The 20,164-nt window shown below is 49.5% G+C and overlaps 1 protein-coding gene across 1 annotated transcript in view; it reads left to right on the plus strand.

Annotated features, from left to right (window-relative positions):
- INTS2 (integrator complex subunit 2) overlaps positions 1-20,164 on the plus strand; it is a 95,175-nt gene that overhangs the window by 31,208 nt on the left and 43,803 nt on the right. Inside the window, exon 12 of the mRNA XM_088446348.1 lies at positions 11,114-11,182. Coding sequence (XP_088302474.1) covers positions 11,114-11,182 — 69 coding nt within the window. The remainder of the gene's footprint in view (positions 1-11,113; positions 11,183-20,164) is intronic.

The following is a 20,164-nucleotide window of genomic DNA, read 5'->3' on the forward strand; positions in this document are numbered from 1 at the left end:
CTTTGCCGGGAGTCTGGCAAGTATCGGTTATTAACCACATCCCCACTACAAGGTAAGATGTGTTGGCTGAACCCCAAGTGTTAGAACAACCTTTTCTTATGAGGACAAAAAACTCTCCCACATGGGACTAAAAATTATATCTCACCTGTTTCATAGAACCTGGTTTGTTCCATGTTGGACACATGGGGGGGAAAATGCATCAAGCAGCGTGGAGAAATGGACTAGTGGAGAAGTTGCCTGTAGCAACCAATCAGCTTCTACCTATCATTTTGTGTAATGTACCTGATAAGTACTACCTCGAAGCTGGTTGGTTGCTATGGGCAACTTCTCCACTATTTTCTCTGCTTGATACATCTCCCCCTTTGTGCTTTAGAAAGCTTAAATGTAATAGACTTTACATCTTTCAGCAGTGAGAAAAGATGACCTTTCTAGCTAGAGCTTATTTCTACTTCAGGGTCCATAGGGTATCCACAGGATACCTTGGGGTATAGGCGATGGCGGCAGACATCCAGGCACCACAGAGTTAAATTCTCAGCCTCCCAGGATGCACTGGGGTCCCTCTCCTATACCCCGCCCCCGAGCCTCAGGCCACTCAGTTTTCGTTGGTGCCTGGCCGGACCAGTCGCACCGTACAGAGGGGGGTCTTTTCAAGGCCCCTGAAGATTTCTTCGCAGCTGTGGCTGCACAACTAGAGTGCTCCAGCATAGGACAGTCAGTATTGACGTCCATGCTGTCACTCCTACACCCCGCCGGTACCAGAACGCCGGTACCGATCCGGGGATGCTGGTTGGTAGCTGGGGTCACAGCTAGCGGTGACCCCGGCTACCTGGACTGTGGCCGGATGCACGGGGGACAAGGTAAGCGGCGGGGTCCCGCGGTGGGCACCCGCAGGTAACACAGTCCTTTTTGGTTCCCAGGCAGGGGGCTCCCTGGGGACCGGCTGCGCGTGGGGCCAGGTACTGATCCTGCGCCTTCCACTAGACCACTAGGGACAGCAGACCGCAGCATGTGCGGTACAGCGTGGCGTCCCAGGGGTTAATAGCAGGCCAGGGGAGAACGCCTTCCCTGTCTCACAGCCGGCGTCTCCCCCGCTGCACAGTGCCTTTCCACAGCGGTCTTAGCGGGCTGTGTCAGCGCTCCTCCCCCGGGCCCGCCTCCTCTCTGCTCCTCGGTGGCCATTTTCTCACTACATGTGCTGGGAATGACAAACGCTGCTGGAAGCTGTTACAGGTGCCATTGCGGTCCGGGTCCCCCGCATACCTCTCCTTCAATTAAGGTCAGTGTATGCAGCACTGTTTCCTACCAGGCTCTGGTCTGTGTAGTTGATCGCAGTGCTTGTAATGCAGGATGTTATCTGTGCATTGTATGTGACTTAAATGCTAGCGCTGTTTGCCTGTACTTTCATTTCTGACTGTCAGCCTTTTTCCTATCCCTGTTCTTCTGCTATAGCCCTTGCGGTGCGGTGTTGCAGGGTGTTTATTACCTCACAGTAAACGTGGTTTTTCTGTGTGGGAGGTCACATACGCTCCGTTCACAATCCTCATGTCTGAAAGTGAACGAGGATATCCTCTTCCAGCTATAATGTACTGATATCATGTGCAGTTAGCGGAAGGATATGTAGACGCTGAGGGTTTATGGAGGGCATGTTGTATTATATATCCTGCCCCATTTCTGTCACTGTGCCTGCACAAAAAGGGACCGCCCTCGGCTGGCTAAGATGCTTACAGACCTTGTGGGCAACGCTCCCTGCGTTTCCCCATAGGGGTTATCGCAGCGAGTGGTGGTCTCATCACATGCAAGGGTCCCTGGGCAGTTGATGGTACCCCAGTGTATCCTGTTTTTCGCCCCCCCCAGGTCTCGCAGGAGCCTGTGTGGGTGAATTTACTGTCCAAATGGTATAGCACCTGATGGACGTTTTACAGGGGGAGTCACCATTTCGGCCTTCTAAATGGCCTTTCGGGTCTCAGACGGGTAAGGACATGACGTCTGATGACGGTGACATTATTGACTTTTTCAGACACGAGCCCCTTAGTGCAAAGGAGGCGTAGTCTGGGTCTAAAGTCTATATACCTGTCCTTATACGGGCAGTCCGTGCGGCTTTGGTTATTACATATCCCCCGTGGCTAAATCCAACTATGCCTTCTTAAAGGATAAGGGTGTTGCCACTGTAATTCCTCTATCTGGTCAGGTGGGTCATTTAGAGGAGGCGTGGAAAATCCGGGTAAGCGGTTCCTGCCTCAAAAACGGTTGACCTTTTGCATACCCCTTTGCGGATAATTATTTTTCCGAATGGGAGTTACCGTTACGGGTAGATTCTCATGTTACACGCCTAGTGAGGAGTGTTACGTGGCCCATGCCCTCCAGGTCCTCCTTGAAGGAGGTTACACATTGCAAGGTGCAAATATATCTAAAATCCAATTATTCCCTTGCTGGAGGGGCTTCCAGGCCGGCTATGGCCGTGTGCTGGGGGGCCAGAGCCATGGAGCGCTGGGTAGGTAACTGGTTCTCTGCACACTGACTCTCCAGCAGAGCAGGTGGATAGTGGCAAATTCTCAGAGACTTAGCCACGTTCATAATGAGACAGTCTTACATATAGCCTACTCCTTTCCAGAATCTCCTCGGCAGCAGTAGCGGCTCGCCGCTCCCTGTGCTTGCGCTCTTGGAAAGCGGACGCAGATTCCATTTGGAATGCTTTGCCTTTTACGGGACAGGTCCTGTTTGGCCCTCATCTGGACACAATTGTGGCTCCGCAGGCAGCAGCTACGTCTGCCTGTCTGCCACCGGCTACAGTCCCATCGGGGTCTGGGGTTTTGTCTTTTCGGCCCTGTGAGGCCAGGGTAAGTCTAAAATATAGCTTTCCAAGACAGTCAGTAGCCAGGAAATCTGCTCAGCCATAAGAACAGGCTTGGATTACAAGACGTCCTACTCCCAAGTTGGACTATAAGCCTTCAGCCTCAGGGGACGGGCCTCCTCTCGGGGGACCCCAGAGTTGGAGGCCGGCTTCTCCAGTTCGCCCAGTGCTGGTGTCTGACCTCCACGGACACTGGGGTAAGAGAAGTATTTTCTTGAATGTATGTCCTCTCCTCCCGGTAAAAGCCTCCCAGACGGTTTTTCATTACAGGTCTTCTGTCAATTCAAGACAAGGCCCTGTAATTTTTGAGGGTGTTACACTCTATGCTCCAGGCAGAAGTTATAGTACCTATTCCGTTGCCCCAAAGGGGAACGAGGTATTATTCCATCCTCTTTCTGGTACGGAAACCCAATGGGTCTTACCTGGACATCCTCAACCTTGAATCCTTCAACAAATTCTTAAGGGTTCCTTGGTTCAGGAGGGGGACCCTGCATTCCATCACTCAATGGAGCCTGGGAATTTTGTGGTGTCGTTGGATATATTCAGGGTGACTACCTGAATGTCCCTATTTTCTTCGAACACCAGTGTTTTTCCTCAGGTTTGCAGTGGTCGATAAGCATTTCCAGTTTTACCAGGGTCATGGCAGTTATGGCAGCCCACCTGCAGATGCAGGGGGTCCGCTTGTTACCCAATCCGGGCGACCACCTGGTGTTACCAGAGTCTCCAGAGATACTTCAGTGCCATCTGCAACGGACAATATCTGTGTTGCTACGTTAGGGCTGACTGATACACTGGAAATGGTCCTCTCTGATTCTTCAGAGGATGCTCCATATCCCAACATCTGAGGATCTTTGTGATTGAGGAAAAGATCTCTGCATTACAGGCAAAGGTACGCAGTTGCCTGCAGAGTCGCCGAGTGTCTATTCACTCGGCAATGTGGTTCCAGGGTGTCGCTGTTCGACATGGTGGAGAGTACCCAGTGTCACTCTAGAAAAATTGATCCTCTCCGGATGGGATGGGTTGCCCCATAGGATAAAGTCAATAGTGCTTTCCCCGAAGGTTTGTCTTTCTCTGGCCTGGTGGCTGCGGAAAGCTTACCTAAACAAGGGGCACCCCCTTTGGGATTGCGCACCGGGTCCTTCTGACAACGGACGCCAGTATCCGTGGCTGGGAAGCAGTGACGGGTCCACTCTTGTTCCAGGGCAGGTGGACACCAGTAGTTTTTGCGCTTCCCATAAACATCTGAGAACTCTGAGCAGTATTCACGGTTCTCCAGCATGCAGAACAGGTCCTCCACGGAAATACCGTGCAGGTACGGTCTGACAACGCCATCATGATGGCTTATGTAAACCACCTAGGAGGTTCCCGAAGTCGGGCGACACTAACAGTGGTGTCCCGAATTCTGGCTTGGGTGGAAGGCTATATCCCTGCTGTCATCGGCAGTGTTCATTCAGAGATCCTCAGATAGAAAGTAGGCTTTCCCAGCCGTCAGGACGTGCATTCAGGGAAATGTCCTCTTCATCAGGGGGTGTTCAATCTTCTGGTGAACAAGTGGAGCCTTTCAGAGATGAGACTCTTATGGTAGACGTATGTTGGTCCAGTGGACCTTCTAAGTTGTGTACCTCGTCCCTCCGTTATCCCTTCTTCCAGTAATAGCAAGAAGGAGGCGCACTCCTGCTGATAGCTCGTGTGTGGGCCAGACGGCACTATTACTCAGATCTTTGGAGTGTTTCAGTTAACACTCCGAAGCTGTTACCTCTACGACCAGACCTGTTGTCTCAGGATCCTGGCTGATACCCAGACCTGGGTTGTCTGTCCTTGCCGGTGTGGCGGTGGAGACTGCCCTCTTAAGGTCTAGGAGTTTTTCCAGCTCTATAGTTACCAGGGCCTATGTCCATGCTAAGAGCTCGGAAGATTTTATCTGCAAGAATTTACCATCAGGTATGGCATACTTTCTTTCAGTTGTGTCGCCCTACAGGCTCTGCTCCTCGGGTATTCCGGATATCCAGAGTGTTGGCTTTCCTACAGGTGGGCTTAGATAACGGTCTTCGCCTTGCTTACCTGACGGTGCAGGTTTCTGCCCTGTTGGCTTCATCGTAGGATTGCTACTCTGATGTCCGCACCTTTGTGCAGGGTATACATTATATTCAGCATCCCTTTGTTGCTCCTGTGGCTCCTTGGGATTTGGCTGTGGTCTTTAGGGCTCTCTGAGGACCGCCATTTGATCCACTGGGCTCAGTGGACTTCAAATGGCTTATTGCTAGGAATGTATTCCTTCTGGCCATTGATTTGGCCGGTAGGATCTCAGAATGGGGGGCTCTGTCATGTAGACCTCCCTCTTTCTCATCTTTCCTAGGAACAGGGCAGTGCTTCGCACTTGCCCTGGTTTTGTACCTACGGTGGTGTCTAGTTTCCACATCAATGAGGAAATTATAGTACCTGCCTTTACTTCCCCAGTCCTTTCTGCTGGTGAGGCCTCTTTGGATGTGGTACGGGCTCTAAGAATTTAAGTTGACCGTACCAGTCCATTTAAGAAATCAGACTCTTGGTTTTGTCCTTTCTGGTTTCCATAAAATGGGTTGGCCTGCCACTGCGCTAGCTTTGGCAGGATGGATTCACAGGTCTTCCTGTTCCATCCTCTTTTAAAGCTCTTCCACTAGGTCTGTGGTTCCTTCGTGGGCAGCTCGACGTGGCGCTTCAGCGGTTCAGCGGTGATTGGCAGCCACGTGGTCATCTGTCCATATTTTTGTAAGATATTATGTTTTTGATACCTTCGCCTCTCAGGATGCTTCCTTCGGGCGGCGGATTCTCCTTACAGCACAGGAGCGTCCCCACCCTTAAAGGATACTGCTTTGGGACATCCCCAAGGTATCCTGTGGATACCCTATGGACCCTGAAGTAGAAAATATGAGATATGGTAAGAACTTACCTTTGTTATCTCTATTTCTACGAAGTCCATAGGGTTCCACAGGACTCCCACCCTGTCGCACCTGTACTGCAGATGGGCTTTGATCTGGTCACCGGTTTCTCCGTCTCCTTCTGGTGAGAATGTGATTCTTGTGTGTTCCAGACTTTCTTCTCTCTCTTTTTTGCTCCTGCTCCGGCCTATGGCTTGTTACGAAACTGAGTGGCCTGAGGCTCGGGGGCGGGGTATAGGAGAGGGACCCCAGTGCATCCTGGGAGGCTGAGAATTTAACTCTGTGGTGCCTGGATGTCTGCCGCCATCGCCTATACCCCAAGGTATCCTATGGAACCCTATGGACTTCGTAGAAATAGAGATAACAAAGGTAAGTTCTTATCATATCTCATATTTTTTTGTACATTAGCAGATGAGTAATATCAGAAATAATTTAGGCAATGTAGAAAGCCAACTGGGCACTTCTGGAGTGGAAGTTGATTAGAGTATTTCTAAGTACACACTCTGATACAAACAGGGTCAACCAGACAAAGGGTGGAGCTCTATCCTTCCCTTTTAACAAGTTGGATGTATGAACACATGGAGCCCCATCCTCCCACAGTCAGTCAAGTGGACAGGTCACTTATCTCAAATATTCTGCTGCTGTGCATATTCCAATGATATGCTTGGCTGCAGGTTGATTAATCCATGCCCACATGTACATGCAGGAGATTATTATTAATAATAACAGATGCTGTGACACTGCGCTAAAGCTCCTTAACAGGCCAGTCCATAGACCATCTCTTTAGTTTATTGTATGTTTCATATCTGGTGTATTAAGTTTTCCAAGAATTTAGCAAGTGACTAAGTGCCGAATTCAGATTTGGATGCTATTCAATATTCAGATATGGATTCAGATATGGATGCTGCTGCGTCTTTGGGCATAATATATGCTAATACAGCAGGAGGCGTCTGTAGACAAATGACTCCTCCTGCCAGCATTGCAGAACCGAGTTCTGCATCCGAAGATGCAGCATTGCATTGGGTCACCATCGCGACCACCGTCGCCCATCTGAGGAAACTTAAGTTTACCCAGAATGGGCAACGGAAGTGCTCTGCCGGGGCCAGGAAATCTGCGTCGGAAGACGCAGACCCTGACCCCCGGCACTTCTACAAAACCCCTCTATACCGCCCTCAAACGGCTTTGAGGGCACTACGAGCAATCTCACAGTACCCATTCTGCACATGCACAGAATGGGTTTTACGCATGCGCAGTCCCACCGCCATCGGAAATGTACGCAAACCATCAGATCGGAGTACATCTTTGAATCCGGCCCCAATACATGGCTAAGAAGAGAAGACACTCATGTCTTTCTATATGCGTTATACTGGATGATATGAAAGAGGTATATACTTAGTTTTGCTGCTTTGGTGGGTATAGCAGTGTTAATTATAGGTCTGGTGCTGGACAGGGTGCCGGGACATAAAAAGGGCACTGTTGCTTGCGCTAAAGACCGAAAAGGGGGCGCGACTACAAGAAAATTGGTCCTTAAGACACACGCCCCCTTTTCGTCACTCTTGAGTGCGTACATGCTGGCCTGCCCCCAAGCTCTTACCTCACTGTGAATAGATGCCGTGCGTATAAAGACTATACTGTTCCTAAGTCCCTAATACTCATGATTATTACATGTAGTATTTTAACAACTAGGTATTCTAAAAATACATAACCTTGAAGTTAAGCTGGAAACACTATGACTAAAGTGAAAAAGCTGTGTTTATATGATCGCAATTAATAAAGCTTTTTATTTTTTAATATGACAGAAAAAAAACAACTTTTGTAATGCAAATGTATCACCCTAAGCAAACTTTATTGAAGGGAGACAGCAAATGTGGCGTATAAAGAATAAATTACATGAGTAGACTGAATAGCTGTATAAACAACTAGATGGTTATCCTTATATTTGATATAAGTGGTGGCCATTTTTATATAGAGAGATATTTGAGACCCTCCAACATGACCCGTTCCATTATGCTGGGTACACTCTGGCAGATATATTGGGTGCCTGTCGGCCAGTGTACCCGCGATATGTCTGTGAACTACGTCGTTCAGACATATCACATAGGCTCTGCTGCACAGCCAATGGACAGATATATCTGTCCATCGGCCAATGTGTACAGACGGTCTGCCTACCGCCCGTACACAATCAGCAGAGGCCGCGGGGAGGGGTGCGGAACGCCACCGGCCAGCGGACATGTGTCTAAAGAGACAAATGATGGTTGTTCAATGTGTTTGAACGACCATCATCTGCCGATCACTTGTGCAGATGTAGCTTTCCAGTGTGTACGCACCTTAAGGTACAAATTGCTCTGCTCCTGGATTTCCCTCTTAATTTATGATTGCAGCCACCTGCGGTGAAACACCTGTCTCATGAGTTAACTCAGGTGACTGCAATCATAAATTAGGCGGTAAGTTCAGGAGCAGAGCATTTTGTACCTGATGGAAGGGGTCATGTTGGAGGGTAGGATATTGTATCCATGCCAAAGAGTGACAAGGCTATTCATAGTTTTCATATAGTCTTTAAAAAATAATCCTTGCACTTCCTCTGCTTTACATTTTAATTTACATCGATCACAATAATCACAGTAAACCGAGCCTTTTTCCCATGTACAAGCTGGAAATCCTTTTACAAGAAATGTAACAAACTGACAGCTTTCTTTTACTAATTGAAAGAAAGAAAAAAAAACAAATGATATTCACATTTCTTAAATGTTCTAACTTTTGTCAAAAGGTAACTACTCGTACATTCTAAAGCAGTGATTTTTAACCTTAACAACTGTACTCGAGGCACTCTATGAAGATTTTAAAATTGCCAAGGCACACCATCCGGCAATACGGTGTGTGCAACCTATAAAAAAACATACATATTGCCTCCTACATAAAAAAAACACAAACATTGGCCTCCACAGGAGTAAAACACATACATTGGCCTCCACAGGAGTAAAACACATACATTGGCCTCCACAGGAGTAAAACACATACATTGGCCTCCACAGGAGTAAAACACATACATTGGCCTCCACAGGAATAAAACGCACATCCATTGGCCCAAAAGAAATAAAACGTACGTGCAATGGCCCCACGAGTGTATCTAGGGTCTGAGCAGCCCCTAGATGCCCCCCCCCCAATATTTTCAGAATTACACTCTGTGAAGGGGAAGGGGTCACTGGGTTCACTTCCCTGTCTGTGTTATTTTGCTCCCCTCCCCATCTGTGTTATTGTCCCCCTTTCTCCCCAACTGTGTGATTGTGCTCCCCCTCATCATTGTTATTGCCCCCCCCCCTTCTTTCCATCTGTTGTGGTACCCCCCTTCCTCTTCTGTGTTATTGTGTCCCCCCTCCTCCCCATCTGTGTGTTTGTGCCCCCCCTTCCTCTTCTGTGTAATTGTGTCCTCCTCCTCCCCATCTGTGTGTTTGTGCTCCCCTTTCCTCATCTGAGTTGTTGTCCCGCCCTCCTCCCGATCTGTATTGTTGTGCTCCCCCCTCCTCATCTATGTTGTTGTGCACATCCCCTTCTCTACATCTGTATTGTTATGCCCCGCCCCCTCCCCCGTTCTGCTCTCTTCCTCCTCCTCGGTGTCTGCTCTGCTCTCTTCCTCCTCCTCCCCATCGGTGTCTGCTCTGCTCTCTTCCTCCTCCTCCCCATCGGTGTCCGTTATTCTGCTCCCCCCCTCTCATACCCATTAGTGTCCATTATTGTTTGTCCCCCACCCCATTCACTTACCTTACCAGCTTCTTCACGGCTCCTCCTCCACGACGGGCACTCTCCGCAGGTCTTCTAAGGGCTGAGTAACTGGCCTCACCAACAGGCAATGTGGCGTGCGTGACCTGTGATGTCACGCCACCGTGTCTACACATGGTCCGGGAACGTCTAAGCCTCCCTGAGGAGCTCAGCGGCAGCGCTGCCCGGTCCGTCCTATAATGTGACCGGCGGCGGGCTGTCACGCTGTGGCATACCTAACAATCGCCCACGTCACACTAGTGTGCCGCGGCACAGCGGTTGAAAACCGCTGTTCTAAAGAGTAATGCAGCCTGTACTTGTTTGCAGTATGAGTGTGTGAGAGGGATTTCTGAGGCCTGGGGCCTGTTGCTTTTATATGGGCACAGCTTGCGTGCCTGGTGCTTCTAGTTTCAATCCCTCCCCTCTCCATCCCCATATCTGTCCCCCTAATCTCTCTCTGTTTCTTCTTTTCTCTATTTCTCACACACTGGGCCAAATGTAATAGGGCGAGAGTTTAGAAAATGTGAGTTTAGCAGTAAAACTCTCACACGATTACAGGTAGAGTTGTATTTTCAAAATGGCAAAACATCTGGTGAGAGTTTAAATTGTGAGAGTTTTTTTGAGTCTGAAAAACATGCAAGTTTGTATATTCTCGGACTCTTATTACATTGGCCGAGTTTAAAAAGTGCGAGTTTACTAAACTCTCACTATTACATTTGGCCCTCTGTCTCTCTCTCTCTCACTCTCTGTCTCTCTCACACTCACTGGGGCCTATGTATCAAGCCATTTTTTACATAAAATTATGCAGAAACTGCGGTTTCTGCATAATTTTATGTATTATAGTTATGTACTAACAGCACAATGCAGGAGATTTCACAGAAATCTCAGGCAAAGTGCTAATTAGCACTTCAGATCGCAGTGCCCATTATTATCAATGGGGACTACGATTTCAGCCATCTGTACTTAACTCCAAAAAGCAAAGTTTTTCGGAGTTTAGCATCGGTAGTTTAAACCATTTGCAGATGGTGTAAACTACTGTTTGTCTGTGGGGTCTCCAGGGGCAGGAGAGAGATCTTTCGATCTCTCTCTAGCAGCCCTTTTCAGGCCCCGGAAGCTGTGCGTAGTGTCCGGTTCCCCTGGGGAAGTCTTTCACTTAAGTGAAAGACTTCTCTGAAATTACGTGAATATAACTTGCAGGGACAGCGGTTACTGTAACTACTGTCCCTGCTAGTTCCCGGTAATACATAGCGAGGATATTTTCATAAAAAATTTAAATATTCCCGAGGCTATTAATACATAGGCCCCTTAGTCTCTCGCACTCTCTGTCCCTCTCGCACTCTGTCCTCTTTATCCTATACCGTCTTTTTCTGGGGAGGGCAGGAGGAGGAAAGTGAGGAGGACCTTTTTGCCCCTGACTGCACATACCAGAGATGGACATTTTGCATCATTATATAATAAATAATTGTATACTCTAGATTTCATTAGAAATTTTAGTTCAATATTTACCTGTATATTTGAATTTTGTGCATGTGTCCTATTTATTTGTTTTTATTTATTTGACACATTGGTTTAAATTGTGCTTTTCCAGATAGTCATTAAGCCAGCCTCACTTGGTAGAATGAAGACCATCTTTACCCAGGAGATATTTACAGAGCAGGTAAAGTCATTTTCAAAGTTACTTTGTTTGCTAAAGTGTTTCATTTATTGCTTTCTGTTCTTAAATGTTTTATTTGAATTTTTTGTTGCTGGTCATATATAATTCATGATTTATTCAGTTTTTTTTATATTCTGTAAAACATAAATGAGGTATAGAAAAAAGAAGGGGACAATTGGGGAACATATAAGAGCACAATAATTGCATATAGTAGAAACAGGTGCACATACACATGGCACTGATCATGCAATGGAAGAAACCATCAAAAATAAAACTCCACAGCGCACACTGCAGCTGATTCAGGAAGTGTATGCAACCATCGGTACATCGGATGCGATCGCAGCGCTTGAGGTTGACCATACCCTGCTGCGAGCACTTCAGTGTGAAAACAAGCCAGGTGACGTGTACTATGATGCTGTCTTTTAATTATGCACACCTCTAAAACGCGATGCTCAGGCAAGCATACGTTTGCACCTCCACTCCCCCGTTTTTAATGGCCATCCCCTGTTACCACCTACAAACAGCTTTCCCTGTCACTCACTCTGCAGGGCTATCTATGCGCAGAGAGCGAACGCATTGTGAACTTTCGTTAAGGTATGCGCTCGTGCACTGTGATGTACACGCACAATGCATACACACTGCATACCATCGGCAGCAGCGAGCGTTTGCATCTTAGTGAGCGGGTATGAATGAGCTCCTTAGTGAGCGGGTATGAATGAGCTCCTTAGTGAGCGGGTATGAATGAGCTCCACTGTCTGCAGCTCAACAAAAGGCAAGGAAGAGAGCTTTGGCCCTGAGCAAAAAAGTGAGAAAGAGCTTCTCCATTCTCTAAAGCTGTTTATATCTAAATACTTACTGCTTTAAGGGAAGATTAAATTACTCTGCTGAAATAGCCATTTATGTAGAAATGTAATTTATTTTATTTAATGACTCTAATACTATATAGAATGAATTTCATGGTCTCTTCCAAAATCCCTAGTTTACAAAGTGTCCGATTCATTACTTATGTATGAGTATGTCTTATTGATGGGTCAGTCTTACTACTACTACTATTACACATGTTCATCTACTACTCGAGCTTGTCAAGATAATACTTTAAACTAGAAATCTATTTAAATGTTGATTACCAACTAACGCTTGATACATCTACTTATCTCCAAAAACAGTTGATTTTTCTTACGACAATACATTCAGTAGTGTATAGCTCTGGCTGTAGGCTTTTTGGTTATTGTGACTTAGTGTACATATGTAACAAGCCGGGGCTGCTATGTTGTATAAAAAGTGTTTTAAGTATGACTCGCTATAAAGTTACATTCCATTTGCCAATCTTTCAATCTTGCAATTTGTAACCAAGAAATGTCCTCTATCTATAGCACCTTTTCAGTTTTACATTCTAGAGTAGGGGTGGGCAATAAGAGGCCCCCCAGCTGTTGTAGAACTACACATCCCAGCATGCCCTGCCACATTTTTGATATTTAGCCATGCTAATACTATTGCAAGGCATGTTGGGATTTGTAGTTCAACAAAGGAATTATTGCTTATTGCCCACCCCTGTTCTAGAGTGTTTTGAAGGGGAACACAAATGTGCTGTTCAGTATCTGAAGATTACAGAATTAACCTCCCGAAGGGCATCTGTCATGCAAAAGTAGTGATGTATTTAAACTGTCTACACTGAAATTCAATTAGCACTTGAATTTTGCTAAGTCTGAATATCAATGTGTTTTATATCTTTGCTGCTTGAGGACTGAATGATAACAAGAGATATGGTAAGAACTTACCTTTGTTATCTCTGTTTCTACGAAGTCCATAGGGTCCACAGGGTGACCTTGGGGTATAGCTGGATCCTGGATCCTCGGGCACCACGGAGTTAAAGCTTTTAGCTGCTCCCAGGATGCACTTGGGTCCAACCTCCCCTATACCCCGCCCCCGAACCACAGGCACCTCAGTTGGTAAGCAGCCCAGGCCGGAGGAGGAGACGAAACAGAGAGAAGGAAGACTGGAACACACAAGAACCATACTCACAGAAATGGGAGACGGAAAACCGGTGACCAGTCACAGAGCCCATATGAAGCCAGGTGCGTCAGGGCGGGTGCCCTGTGGACCCTATGGACTTCGTAGAAACAGAGATAACAAAGGTAAGTTCTTACCATATCTCTTGTTTTCTACTTCAGGGTCCATAGGGGTCCACAGGGTGACCTTGGGGATGTCCCAAAGCAGTCCAACTAAGGGCGGGGACGCTCCTGTGCTGATGGGAGAACCTGGCGCCCAAAGGATGCATCCTGAGAGGCAAAGGTGTCAAACGCATAGAACCTCAAAAAGGTCTGAATGGAAGACCAGGTGGCCGCCTTACAGAGCTGAACAGCAGAGGCGCCACGGCTAGCAGCCCAAGAAGGGCCCACGGACCGAGTGGAATGAGCCTTAACAGAGGCTGGCACAGGTAAACCCTCCTGTGCATAAGCCTCGCAAATAACTGAACGAAGCCAACGGGCTAACGTTTGCTCGTTGGCAGGTCAACCCCTCTTGTGAAAACCAAAGAGGATAAACAAAGAATCCGACTTCCTCACAGAACTAGTCCGGTCCACATAAACCTGGAGTGCACGGACAACGTCTAAGGAAGCCTCCCCAGCCGAAAGATCAGGCGACTGAAAGGCTGGTACAACAATTTCCTGATTAATGTGGAACCTGGAAACCACCTTAGGCAGGAAATCAGGACGAGTGCGAAGCACCGCTCTGTCCTGATGAAAAATCAGAAAAGGGGGACGACAAGAAAGCGCCCCCAAATCTGAAACCCTCCTGGCAGAAGCAATTGCCAAGAGGAAAACAGTTTTAAAAGTTAGCCACTTGAGCTCCACTGACTCCAAGGGCTCAAAAGGAGGACCCTGTAAGGCCCGAAGAACCACCGCCAAATCCCACGGGGCCACAGGTGGCACAAAGGGAGGCTGGATTCTCAAAACACCCTGGAAAAAGGTGTGTACGTCCGGCATAGCAGCGATCCTGCGCTGGAACCACACCGACAGAGCAGACACGTGTACCTTCAGTGAAGAAAGACGTAATCCTAAGTCCAAACCCGACTGAAGGAAAGCCAGAATACGCGAAACCCGGAACACCTGGTGATCATAGTTTCTGGCCTCGCACCACTGAAAGTAAGTGTGCCACACTCTGTGATAGATCCTCGCGGAAGCAGGCTTGCGCGCCCTCAGCATGGTAGTAATAACGGAGCTAGAAAAGCCCCGAGACCTCAGGACGGCTGTCTCAAGAGCCACGCCGTCAAAGATAGTCGACCCAGATCCGGGTGAAGACAGGGCCCCTGAGACAACAGGTCCCGCCGTTGAGGTAGGAGGTACGGAGCGTCGATGGACAGGCTCCACAGATTGGAGTACCACGGCCTTCTGGGCCACGCTGGGGCCACCAGGATCAGTGTGCCTCCGTCCAGTTTGAACTTGCGCAGGACCCGAGGCAGCAGAGATATCGGACGGAACAAGTAAGCCAGTTGAAACAGCCATTTCACCGACAGCGCGTCTATCAGACTTGCGCCTGCGTCCCTTGTCCTTGACCCGTACACAGGCAGCTTGTGATTGTGACGGGACGCCATCAGTCCAGCTCTGGCAGCCCCCACTTGTCCACGAGTAGTTGGAATACCTCTGGATGAAGCGACCATTCCCCGGGATGCACATCGTAACGGCTGAGGAAGTCTGCCTCCCAATTGAGGACTCCTGGGATGAAAACTGCCGAGAGAGCTGGAAGATAGCGCTCCGCCCAAGCCAGGACGCGGGACACCTCCGACATCGCAGCTCGACTGCGAGTCCCTCCCTGGTGATTGATGTACGCCACCGTGGTGACGTTGTCTGACTGCACCTGAACGGCCCTTCCGTGAAGAGCGGTGCCGGACGACTGCAGGGCTCTGTATACTGCCCGCAGTTCCAGGATGTTGATGGGAAGAATCGCTTCCTCCGCCGACCAACGACCCTGAAGTGACAAGGAGCCTGTCACCGCCCCCCAACCCCGGAGACTGGCATCTGTCGTGAGCAGAACCCATTCCGGGATCCAAAAGGGGCGCCCCTCCAGGAGATGAGCTGTCTGCAGCCACCAGGCTAGGGACAGACGCACCTCCGAGGACAACACCAGCATCTGAGAGCGGATCCTGTGTGGCAATCCGTTCCATTCCGAAAGAATCAGCCCCTGCAGGGGCCTGGAATGGAACTGGGCAAACTCCACCATGTCGAATGCCGACACCATGGACCCCAAAACTCTCATCGCTGAGTGCACCGACACTCTGCCACTGCTCAGACAACTGTGAATCCGCAGCTGTAAGGAGGAGACCTTCTCTGGAGTCAGAAAAATCCGTTGCTGACGAGAGTCCAGCAGGGCCCCCAAATGAACCATCCGTTGTGATGGGATGAGGGAGGATTTCTTCCAGTTGATCAACCAGTCGTGCGCCTGTAGACAAGCGACCGTCAGGTGGAGATGCTGGATCAGTACCTCCGGGGAGCTTGCCAGCAAGAGGAGGTCGTCTAGATACGGTAGCAACCGTATCCCCTGGCTCCGAAGGTGAGCCGCCATGACCGCCATCACCTTGGTAAATACCCTTGGTGCCGTGGAGAGACCAAAGGGTAGAGCCCTGAATTGGTAGTGGTTGTGGAGAATAGCAAACCGCAGAAACCGTTGGTGCGATGTTGCTATAGGCACATGGAGGTAGGCGTCCTGGATATCCAGGGAGACCATATAATCCCCCGGTTCCATCGCCAGTATGATGGAATGCAAAGTTTCCATCCTGAATTTGGGAACCCTGAGAAACCTGTTCAGGGACTTCAAATTGAGGATGGGGCGATGAGAGCCATTGGGTTTCTGCACCAGAAACAGCGTAGAGTAATACCCCATCCCACGTTGAGACTGTGGTACGGGTATAATGACCCCCGCCGTCAGCAAGGCCTCTATGGCTTCCTGAACCTGCAAGGCCTTGGTTTTGTCCTGAGAAGGACTTGTGCAAAAAAACTGGCAAGGTGGCCTGTGCCAAAAAGACAGGGCGTACCCCTGGGAGACCACTTCTCGCACCCAGGCATCCGTGGTGGTATTGTGCCAGCACTGGGCGAATTGAAGAAGTCGGCCTCCCACTCTGGGGTCCCCCAGAGGGAGGCCCGTCCCATCACGCAGAAGGCTTATCTTCTGGCTTGGAAGAAGGGCGCCTAGCACTCCAGGCTTGCTTCTTGGCTTTGAGGCGGTCTTGGGTGCGGACTGCCTCGGGAAGGACTGACCCTTTGCCTTGCCCTGAACCCGAAAGGAACGAAAGGCCGAGCTCCGGACCTTAGCAGGTGTAGTAGCTGAAGGGAGGAAGGCTGACTTGGATTTTGCCAGGGTATCTACTATTTTGTCCAGGTCCGGACCAAATAGTAATTCCCCATTAAAAGGTAAGGCCTCCAAGCCTTTCTTTGAATCCGCGTCTGCTCTCCAAGACCGCAACCACAAGGATCTACGAGCAGACACTGCTGCCGCCGAAACCCTAGAGGTCAACAGGCTAGCATCCAAAGATGCTTCTCCAATGTAGGAGGCGGTATCTCTCATCTGTCCTAACAATGCCCTCTGGACGTCCGGAGATTCATCCTTAAACGTGTCCTCCAAGGCGTTGGCCCACCCGTCAATGGCCTTGGCCACCCAGGAGATGGCCATGGACGGCCGGGCTACAGCCCCTGAGAGAGAATAAATAGACTTTAGACATGTCTCCACCTTCCTGTCCGTAGTATCCTTCAGCGAGGATATAGACGGCAATGGCAAAGTAGCACTCCTGATGAGGCGTGTTACATGGGAATCGACTGCAGGCGGAGTTTCCCATTTCTTACAATGCGCTTCCGGGAATGGATAATTGGACGCCAAGCGTTTCTGTGGCAGGAAACGCTTACTGGGTGTCTGCCAGGCCACCGCCATGTGATCAGTCAACTGATCAGACAAGGGGAACGCTGTAGAAGTAACCTTAGCTTTTTTAAAACTAGGATACCTTGACTTGGGAGTGGGTGCCTCATCCTCAATCAGAAGAATGGCCCGCACCGCCTTAACCAGAGCCCGCACATTGATGGAAGACTTAGTGTCTACCTCCTGGACTGAGGCATCTGAGGCTGAGTCATCCTGCACCTCACCATCATCCGAGGACCCCTCAGAATCCGAAAGATGCGCAGCCTGTGCCATGACTGAGCGTTTAGACGCCCTGGAGGGCACGTCACTAAGCCGAAGATGCTGCCGCCAAATCTTGGACAGTGAGGGAAAGCGCATCCACCCAGGGTGGAGGGGCTGTCACAGGAGCCTGAAACGGCACCACAGCCGGCTGTGCCACAGGGGTGGACTGAATATACATTGGCAACCCCGCATAGGGACCAACAGGCTGAGACCCCGGGGGAGCCTGCAATAATTGTGGGACACCCGGGGAATGGGGGATGGCAGGCTGGGGCAACGCCCTAGTAGGGGCGGCAGTCGGGACCGACAGATGGTCCGCGATGGACACCAGCACCTGGGAAAACATCGCCCATGGTGGCTCCTGCGACATGGGAGGTTTAGACGTACCAGGGACCGCCTGGCACCGTCCGCACAGGCCGTCCTGTGACAAATCCTCCCTATCCACTCCTGCAGAACAGCGCCTGCAGGAGAACAATGCCGGAGCCCCGGAGTGCTCAATCTCCTCCTCAGACATGACTTAGGAAGAAAACGTGCGCACTCACCAGTGTGCTGAACAACAGCCCACAATATGGCACCGAGTAGCACACAACTGTATGTGACTGACCTCACAAATACGTGATCTATATAGGTGAGGTCAGTAGAAACACCCTTCCCCCGCACACCTGTAGGGTTTGTAGGAGAAGGAAAGGCATAGGTACAGGCTGACAGTAAGTAGAAAAAAGACACAGACAGGCAGCACTAGCAAAAGTCACATACCATGCAGAGAAGATATACTCACTGCACCTTTCCACTACAATCAACCTCCCAGATTCAGTGTCTGGGAGGGCTATAGTGCTGTGTACACTGTCCTTGATCGGGGGAGAGGTACACAGGGGGACCGGTCCGCGTGCTCCCTGAGAGTATCCACGCTGCCAGTAAGAAAATGGCCGCTGGAGACCTCAGAGGAGGAGTGGCCCGAGTAGCTGCAGCTCAGCGACGCCAGACTCCGAGCTGAAAGGCGCGCTGAGCTGAGGGGAGGAGCCGCTAGACAGGGAAGGCTTCCTCCCCTGGCTAGCATATTTAACCCCCAAGGTTGCGGCATCCCGCTTGCCGCTTAATTTACCCTGGTGGTCTAGTGGTCTGACGGGGTATGCCTCCGATAGAGGGGGGGCCCGCCGCCACCGTTAGCGCCCCCGGTCTGTCCCCTAGACCGGGGGCATGGGACTGCATATAAAAGGCATTACCCGCGCACCGCCGCTAATCAGCGGTGCGCGGCTTACCTTAAGCTCCCCGGCGTCTTCCGGCAGCAGTCCCGGGGGAAGCCAGAGTCCGGCTAGTACAGACTCTGGCTTCCCCCGCCGCGATTTCCAGTTCAGTGCTGGTGTCGCGGCGCCAGCAGGGAGAAGGAGCAGCAGCGTGGGCGTCTGTACAGACAGCCCAGCGCTGCCGCCCTGGAGAACAAAACTATAGTCAAAAAAATAAATAAATGTAACTAAGTTAAAAAAAGCTTTAGGGGGCTGCTCCTGCAGCCCCCCCCCCCCGCAGGGTGACCCGACTCCGGCCGGGCACCATCTTAAACTGAGGTGCCTGTGGCTCGGGGGCGGGATATAGGGGAGGTTGGACCCAAGTGCATCCTGGGAGCAGCTAAAAGCTTTAACTCCGTGGTGCCCGATGATCCAGGATCCAGCTATACCCCAAGGTCACCCTGTGGACCCCTATGGACCCTGAAGTAGAAACAAAACCTACCGGAACTTTTTTTTATTATTTGTTTTCCGGTGTAAGAGGTTTCTAAAATTTCTTTTAATTTGCTTTTCACTTTAAGATTTTCTATATATCTTATTTTTATTGTTGGTTTATCAATAGTAAACTATTCGACTGATGTCACATATATTCGCTCAATTACGATGTTCACGTAATTGAGCTAATATCGGTCGTCTGCGCATGCATCACAGCCACAATGTGCACGCATGGCGATTCAATTGCGATTATGGTTGCAGTTAGGATTCATTCGCAAGTGACAGACGGCAAACATTTTGTGGGAGGTAATGGATAGTGACAGCTTAAACGGAGGCGTGTTCTGGTCGCTTTCAGAGCTTGTTTCCGGCTGTGTCTGTAATCCAGTACGCAGATAATATGGCTTCAGTGTCTCAGCTGCGGTGCCCATTCTGAGTGACCATAGACTCACACAGGGAGTTGATGTTTTGCACGATCTGCATCAATGCTGCGTATGTGTACACAGTTGCGGACAGCAGCGATTGCTCCAGTGGGCGTCTCAATACTAGTCTCGGCGGCTGTAGTAAGTTCAGTAAGTTAATGTGTGCTTGAAAAATTGTGTATGTAAAAATATACGCCCTTCATAAAAATACTGAATACTATATTGTAGTGAAATATCTGGTGTTGCCCTATCAGCCATAACATTAAACCCACCACCCTAATATTGACCTCTGAAGGTGTCCTGTGGTATCTCGCACCAAGACTTTAGCAGCAGATCGTTTTAGTCTTGTAAGTTGAGAGAACTCCATGGCTCTTACTTGTTTTTCCAGAACATTCCACAGATGCTCGATTGGGTTGAGATCTGGGGAATTTGGAAGCCAAGTCAACACCTTAAAGTCTTTGTCATGTTCCTCAAACCATTCCTGAACAATTTTTGCAGTGTGACAGGGCGCATTATCCTGCTGAAAGAGGCCACTTACATCAGGGAATACCGTTGTAATGAAGGGGTGTCCTTGGTCTGCAACAATATTTAGGTAGGTGGTACGTGCCAAAGTAACATCCACATGATTTGTCCCAGCAGAACATTGCCCAGAGTAGTGTTCCCTCTTGGTCTGGTGCATGGCAGGGCGC

The sequence above is a fragment of the Taudactylus pleione genome, unplaced genomic scaffold, assembly GCF_031769625.1.
Source record: "Taudactylus pleione unplaced genomic scaffold, aTauple2 ptg000397bl, whole genome shotgun sequence".
Lineage (NCBI taxonomy): Eukaryota > Metazoa > Chordata > Amphibia > Anura > Myobatrachidae > Taudactylus > Taudactylus pleione.